Consider the following 8,918-nt stretch of genomic DNA (forward strand, 5'->3'; position numbering starts at 1 on the left):
GGTGAGTCCAAAGAGAAAATCCTTAACTTATTATTTTGACTGGTCAATATACCTTTCTATGAGAAGTGATAATTATCAAGTGCATCGATTATCAGCAAGGATACGAACCAAATTAACATGATAACAAAGTAAAACTGCATCACTGAAAGAAATTAGTAATAGATCATGAAAAGTACTAATTCTTCAGCATTTGAAACCCAAATACCCAATAGGAGTTAGAAGCCAAAAAAAACAACAAAAAAAAAAAAAAAAAAAAAAAGGATTTGAAAACGTGTAATAGCAGTTCTACATGGTTTATCCCAAATTTTGACATCCATATCAATCATTGGCACTCAAACGACAGATAAACAGTTCTGAAAAACCAAAGACCTTTTGAACCTACTTGCTTTCCTTCCGTTTGCCAATATGCTCCGTAGCCTCACTAAAGCTTCTCTGCACTCTGCCGTCAAAGTTCCACATTTAATTATAGTATGGATTTTTTTTTTTTTTGGGTCCAATCAGTTTTGTTAATTAAATGCCTCACTTTTATTTTTATTTATCAACTGATGAATCAACTTGTTCAGACCAGATTGAGCTTTTGCATAGTCTGAAACAGAGGCAGCAGAACAGATAAAAAAACTGCAATAAACATGCAATGAAGCCTTGTTTGGCATGGCTTCTGAGAAGTTGTTTTGGCTTTTAAAACATGCTAGAGCAGTTTAATTTATTACATTTCTTTAGTTCCATCTGCTAATTGAGAATAATATGCTCCTTGTTAAAAATTGCAGATAAAACAAGGAAATGAAACGTAGAAGAGAACTGCTATACCAGGCTGGGAAAAAAAACGAGAGAGGGTAGAACAAAGTAGCAATGGCATCCTAAGCAAATTGCTGACAACAAAAACATTATGATAGAAACAAAAAAAGGGTAATGGAATTTTTCTTCAGGTTATAGCAGTCCAAACTATTTCTACTTTAAAATATACTGTATTTTGAACTATTTCTTCAATCGTGCATATTGCAAAAAGTCATGTGTTTACCTTTAAACTATTATTTTATTTTTAAAATATACTGTATTTTTAGAAACTTTTGTGCGATATATTAATTTAAAAAAAAAATTAGACATATACATACATTATACAGAAATAAAAATTAAATAGGTAAAAAATGTTTTCTAAATATATATCTATATCAACATGATATTTATATAAATCATATTTTATAATGTATGATTTGACTCACGGTAGGACTTGAAATTTAAAGTGTTTTATACAAAATTTAAAAAGGTGCCTTTTTTTTTAATCTATTTATTTATATATATAAGTCTTTTCTGAAAAGCTATTTTTATATATTTTAATCTATTTCTATTTTCAAAAAGCTATTAATTTTGATCTTATCCTAGTTAAATTTAAATAAAAAATCTATTTTTTTAGTCACAAATTTTTTATAAAATAAGATATAAAGGTATTTTTATTAATTAATTTTTATGTTATTTACAATGCATTATTATATAGAGTGCTGCCGTAATCATATTTGATTAATTGTGATATGAACTTTAAAAATAAAATAAAAAATCTTATTAATTAATATGATCTATTATTTTCAAAAATATCTATATTTATCTACTATTTATATATTTTTAAATTCTTTTATGTCCAAATTTTTTATCGTTTAATTTTGATAAAAATAAATTTTTAATATAAGTGGCCGTGGTGCCCTGTGCGAGGGCGGTTGCACACCTTGCATCTCAGGACAAACTCTGATTTGACTATTAAAAAAAATAATAATAAATGAGGCAATGTGAAGACTTTCGTGGTTTGGAGGCAAAATACAAACAAAATACCACTAATCCCTTTATTATTATTACTATTTTATGAAGTTTCATTGTAGTCTCTCCACGCTTTAATTTCTTTAAAGTGTATCATATATATTGATTTTAAGTTAATGGAAACCATATGAAACCCATTATCTATACCTTTTCAAGAAAAAATCCTACTAAATGATTAATATGACAGCTACCATTGGCAAACACGTATAATCATCTCTTTGACTCTGTCTCCTAGCAGACGCACATTGTGCTTTCCAGATATATATAGGAAACCAAAATCATATTGTTCTTCTGTTTTTAATTTCCGTTTTCCACGTTTGATGAGCTTGATCTGAGAAGTTTCCACGAAATTGCACTCAGTTTTACTGAATCTGTGTGTGTGTGTGTATATATATATATATATATGCATGGATGTTCATGTGTTAAATAACATAAATGCTTTTGTATTTGTTGATTAATTGGCCCAGAACTTAACCTCACAAACTTGTTGCCCTCCTACTAAGCAGAACAATCACCTTCCACTAGTTTCCAACATCAAACATGGACGACTAGATGACTTGCTAGGCTATATCTATCTCGATCTCGGTCTTAATTTCCATGAACTTTCACTACTCTCTTTTAGTCAAATTCTTTCTTTAATTTTCCTTTTCGTTGTTGGGTGGGTCTAAGATTATAATTATAATTTGATTTTTTCACAATTTTATCAGTTTTTTGGCTTTATTTGAACGTCACTTCTTCCTATCTGTTTTTTGTTGCACTTTTGGTATATTCTATTTACATACCCTTTTTGTGGGCTATATGGATGGAGTTTGATGTTCTATATAATTAATATCTCTTCATTTGAATTTGTTTGTTTAATTTAATAGAAATAAGAGGGCCGATATCTAACAGTAGTATATTGATATCTAAAAGTTTCAGACTAGCTAGTTTAAATTTTTGATTGAAAACTTAACTCAATTGATACATTATTTACATATTGTTTTTGTTAAAATTGTTTTTCCCATATCTTTATAAGAAAAATGAGTTGTCATCACTTGTCATATAAAACCCTCGCTCTTTTGTTATTATTATTATTATTTTTGATTGAGTCACAGTAACTCACAGCTCATTAAGGAAGAACTATTTATAAAAGTGCATTAATAATATTGCCTTCATTCTACTCGGTGCTTTTTATATTTTGGGAGGAATTGCATTTCCATCTATTGGATTTAAACATATTTCTCATTGACACCCCAATGTCAATTAAACAATTGATCATTAATGTCGTTCAAGTTTTATAAAATTGTGAAAATTATTATTTATGTAAACCGAGAAAAATTGCAGATGACTAATTAACACAAAATGATCCACATAGTATCAATATTTAGGGTAGTTATAATCAAGGTTCAAATTTTCAATATCAATGAAAATATTAAAGGTTTAAAATATAAAAATATCTACAAAAATATCAAAAATTATCGAATATTGATAAAACTCATAAAAAATGATGAAAATTTATTTTAAAAATGAATTTTTTTTTTAAAACTTTAGGATTCGTTTATTTAATTAATTAATTATTAAATTGACTATAAAAATTACAAATGTTGAATGGATATTATATTTTTCTTAATCAATCAATTTATAATAAATAGTAATGATTAAAAATATATTATTATTAATAAACAAATATGAAAAAAATACATATTTAAAAAAATTACTTATTAATTAAAATATATGGAACAATTATTATAATTATATTATATTTTATAAATGTCCGTTTTATATTAAAAAAATTTCTTGGTAGTTGAAAATTATTGATATCTTTCCCATTCTCATTTAAGATGTGAAATACAAGAAGCAATTATTAAAAAATGTATCCCTCTCATTATTTTGCCCTTAATTGTTAATGTATCATCAATATGAATATCTAATAGTTGAGTTTGTACATAATATATTCGCTGCATATCTTTCTATTTTGGTATATATTCTAATTTTTATCTACTTTATAATATTATAAAAATATTAAATTTATTATTGTAATATATATATATATATATATATAGTAATGGAAAGGTGGATTTTAACTAATTTTATTTAAGAATATGATAAGTAGATTTATTTAGTATAATTTTGAAACATTATTTATTAAATGTGAATTTTTTTAATTTTTATTTCCTTAATTATTAGAAGGTAATTAAAAGGTAAAAATCTATCAATAACATTAATTGGCAAAATGTTTTACCATGCATCAATAATATTTATAAATTTTTGATAATTTTTTTAAAAAAAAAAATCATAGATATTTTCAAAATTTTTATGGAAATTTTTTGAAAATTTCTAAAATTTTTATGGAAATTATAGATTTTTTAATCAAATTGTAAGTGATTTGACATGTATATTATGATAGAAATTTCTTTAAAAATTATGGAGAAATATAGAAAATTTTGATAGATATAATTGAAAATTATGTCTATTTTCATTTAAACATTAAATTTCATTTCCATATGTTTGAAAAATAAAAATTCCATAAAATGTTTTGATATTTTAAAATATGGTTATAATGTGTCGGGGTTGGTAATGAATCAATCAGTTTATTTTGTTGTATCATTACTGGATCGGTTTATACGTGTATTAGTTTAACAAATATGTTTTAGTTTAAATATAGTGCTAATGGCACTTTAATATTCACAATTTGTAAAATTTTACAATTTAGACTTTCAACTTTTAAAACAGTGATTTATAATCTTTTTTAATTTGATGCAATTTGCCAACCAATTTGATAATTGTTCCATTTACGAACTTGTTTTTATAACAGAATTTCAATTTTTTTGGCCAAATTAGAGATTAATCTAATCTCCAATAAATTAAAAAGTTTACAAACTCAAATCATAATTTTTAAAAGCTGAGCAATTAAATTGTAATATTCTAAAAATTGAAGATATGAAAATACAATTAACACTTAACATATCAAATTTTTTAGTTTAATGATCATATTTGTGTGAAGAGATTTTAAGATGAACAGGAGACTACACGATATGTAACATATACCCTCGGACTTTTTATATATAACAAACTAACATATTTTTACATTTGCAAATTATTTTAGATGGAAAAAAAAAAAATCACCATACTTGTAATTTATATTTAAGTTATGTGTGAAAAAAATGAAATGAATTATTTTATACAAAAATGATCACTTTATTAATTTGGTTGCAAGAATTAATTGGTAATTTTATAATTGGCATATATGTATAAAGAGGGACTAAAGATTAATGAAAGAGTTGGTATGGAAATTAATTTTTTTTAAAAAAAAAAAGATATAACCATAATCTGCTTTATTTATAAAAAGTATGATGAAGATGCGTATCCACATCAAATTCTACCACATGCGCAACCTTGAAGTTTTAACAACAAATTAAGTAGCTAGCTAGACATCGACTTGACCATATATATATATATATATATATATATAACAACCACACTTAAACATGAACTGTATACATATAAATGGCTTGTCCACATATGGCGGATCTGAACTTAGTCAAGCTATAGCCATTTGGGATTTTCCTTATCTCTATCTCCATTTATTTATATTACATGACTTTATATAATGCAAACCACACACCATATATATAAATAGTAATATATATATATGCTTTTCTTATCAAGCGCATGCAAGCTGTATAGTAGCATATATTAGTTGCTTTTTATTCTTTTTTAATCCTCATTTTCTCCAAGTATGACTTTCCGTCGAGCCTACGGCGGGAGAAGTAATCCTGAGCGTATTTTTCCATTCCGATTCTTTTAAACAAAGGTGGATTTTGTGCGTTAATCAAACTGGCCACTGGTCCAATCTCTGCCTCAAATTTTGGGTTGAAGAACATAGCAACCGATATCCTTTCTTTGCTTGAATTTACCGTTACCCTATGCTCCAAGCTTTCATACATACCATTGCTCATAATCTACAAATATGAATTTTTAAATAATTAAGAAATTAATATAAGTTTTGAAAAAATGAATAAAATATTATAGAGTAATAATTTCAAACTCAGAATGATATTAATTAAAATTAATTAAACCTCAAGAATGTCCCCCACGTTCACTGCAAAAGCATTTTCAAGGAATTTGACTGGAGTCCAGAGTCCATTCCTTTTAATCTGGAAGCCATCAACTCCATTGAGTTGGTTAAGGATGGTGATGGCTGTGGCGTCTGAATGAGGTCTTAGGCCAACTACAAGATCTGGATTTGGGCATGGTGGATAATATGTCATCCTCACCGATTGCATTCCATCTTCCAGCAATTCTTCTATCACTTTCTCTTCGATTTTCAGGGCTTGACCTAGCAGTTTCAGAAGTCTCATGGCAAGCTTGTTCAACTCTTGGAAATAACACTCTAAGGTGTTCCTACAGTTATATATATATATATATATATATATATATATTGTACAGTCAGTTTCTTATAAGTCGATTTAATATATATATATATATATATAGATAGATATAGATGATAATTACCTAAGGGATGAAGGGAGCTCTGGGAAGAGGTTAGGCTTTCTTCGATTAATAGGGTTGATAATCATGTAGAACCTATCACCCCAATCGAGTTTTTTGTCATCGTTCTCGACGACGGCTCCATAGCCTTCAACCTCACCGGGCTTTATGTGGTATTTCATTTTCTCTTCGAAGGGAAGCTTAAACCAAGCTTCAGTCTCATTTTTCAGCTTCTCTAGCAATTGATTCTTGATTCCATGATTCACCAACTGTACATGAATAGGAAACAACAAGAAGATGATATACATGAAACGTTCTCCATACGTAAGAAATTTATAATATTATATAATTCCTTATGTAATTTCTCATAAACATATAGCTACAGTATATTTTCATTTTATTTTTTTATTTTATTAAACCCATGCATGGTGATTATGTATAAGATTGTACATGAGTCTGGCCAACTGCTTCTTCTCTCCATATATATGCATGTACATAAAATTAACAAAATTAATTTATATACACCTTTTTTTTGTTCCAAAATTTTCTTCACTGTTCCAGTATAAAAAAGTATACATGAATATATATATATTCCAAAAACATAGTTGAAGCTTGAATTATATAAAAGTGAGATATGGGTTGGGAACTACAAACCTGGAAGATGCCCCATTCTTTGCAAGTTAAATGCAACTTTTCAAGTTCATCAATATCCATGGCTTCAGGTTTGACTAATTTACTCATGTCAATGGTGGGGATACTGGTTTCCATGCCAAGGAGATGATGATCAGTCGGAGGTGATTGTAGATGATGATGATGATGATCGTCCACACGCACATAGCGATGTGGTACTGCAATCAGTGGCTCTCTGGTGAGCTCCTGAACGTTGACTAGTGAATATTGATCATCACCAAAGCTCTCAAAGCCTAATGCTCGTTCTGATCCCATATTTCTTAACAATTAAGCCTAAGCTATTGTACTGCGCCTACTGATGCCCCAACAATGTACACAAATGGGTGCTATATATAGCGGTTTTAATTAAAAGTTTTTTTTAATATACATATATATATATATTAAAAAAAACAAAATATTTCTAAAAATAACAATGAAGGCTTATGGAATCAAACGATGTTAAACATGGACCCACTTTCGCCGTTAATCCTTCCACAAAGTCATTAATCTGCCGGCTTGTTGGATTCGGTCATATATCTATTTTTCTTGCAGAAGGACAAGTTTAGACCTGGCTACATCGACATGCATCAATTAACCTTTTTAAATCCTGTATTATATCGATTGATCCATTGAACTTTAAGATACTATGTAAATTGGATATGTATTATGTAAAAAAAAAAATTAGGGTATTACTTCTGTTGCCATTTTGACCATCTCTAATGGAATCTAGTATGAGATGTCAATTATTAATTGGCAGCATTTAAAGCATTATTTATTTATTTATTATATTAAAAACTTTTTGAGAAAGTAAACTCATAAAACAAACCTATTAATAAAAAAAAAAAATATTGTTATTATTTTAATTTGAAAATAGGAAATTTAATCTCACGATCAAGAAATTGAACTTAACTTCTCTTCCCAGAGACGGCTCGAGATTAGATTAGAGAACTAATTGAAGGTTAATATTTTGTTTTTTACCATATGTAAAAAAAACTATTTTTCCCCCTGAAGAAAGGATCACTTGCATCATGCAAGTAATGTTAAAGAGGATATGCTCTTGGCAAAAGATGAAGTTACTAAATATAGGTTCGATAACTATATGTTTAAATTGGAAATTAGCCAATCAAATTTAATCATGGTGGGATTTTTCTGAAATTTGATCATGTGGACTGTATATTAAGAAAAGAAAAATTATTCAATATATTATGTATATACATCCTTCCTCTCGTGGATCCCACGTAATAAAATTCATATCCTATATGAAAGGAAAGATGTACATATGTACAGTGTACATATCCGATGAACTGAATAATCTCTCCTAAAAAAACCCGTGTTAATAATTTACTAAATTGAGTCTTTTTCTCTCACAATAATATCAATGGATGGATTTGAAAGCTAGGATGTTTGACGAAGTAAGAGCCATTTGGACCACAGAGAGAGAGAGAGAGAGAGAGAGAGAGAATCGATGAATGATCAGAATGGCATGAATGGTGAGAATCTAGTCCTTTCCAGTGGTGTTTTCTTGCCCAAATGACATCACTTGTAGGATTATTATAATATGTAGAGCTACAAAGATATTGAGATGTCTCAACATGTTAAAATCGTAATTTCGCAAGTGCCCTTTGAAATGCAACAAGAGTTAAGCAGAATCCCAGTTGTCGGAGGACCTCTATTAAACGTTAATTCAGAAACTCTTAGGCCGTGTTTGGTTGATGATGGAAATTTTCTCTAGCTCCTTAATTTTAGTAAACTAAGTCAATGAAACAACATCTCTTTTATGCTAATACCAATCTTCCAAAAACAAAAAAATAATAAATATAAAAAGTGACTCATCAATTTCTTATTATCTCATGTACGTAATGTTCTCCATTTTTTCCCCTTGAATTAATCTATCTCTCTTTAAATATAAACAATTATGTACAAATTTTCTTGTGTTTAACTACTTGAGGGATATATAGCTAGGAAGAAAACAT

At 27.9% G+C, this 8,918-nt stretch overlaps 1 protein-coding gene across 1 annotated transcript; it reads right to left on the minus strand.

Moving 5' to 3' along the window:
• Positions 1-5,123: 5,123 nt before the first annotated feature.
• On the minus strand, positions 5,124-7,282 carry LOC107412732 (protein SRG1). The gene is made up of 4 exons (XM_016020552.4): positions 6,931-7,282; positions 6,301-6,545; positions 5,865-6,189; positions 5,124-5,747 (listed from the first exon to the last, which is right to left on the minus strand). The coding sequence occupies exons 1-4, from the start codon at positions 7,219-7,221 to the stop codon at positions 5,493-5,495; spliced, it is 1,116 nt and encodes a 371-aa protein (XP_015876038.1). The 5' UTR covers positions 7,222-7,282; the 3' UTR covers positions 5,124-5,492.
• Between the last annotated feature and the right edge of the window lie 1,636 nt (positions 7,283-8,918).

The sequence above is a fragment of the Ziziphus jujuba genome, chromosome 1 (genome assembly GCF_031755915.1).
Source record: "Ziziphus jujuba cultivar Dongzao chromosome 1, ASM3175591v1".
In the NCBI taxonomy this organism is placed as follows: Eukaryota; Viridiplantae; Streptophyta; class Magnoliopsida; order Rosales; family Rhamnaceae; genus Ziziphus; species Ziziphus jujuba.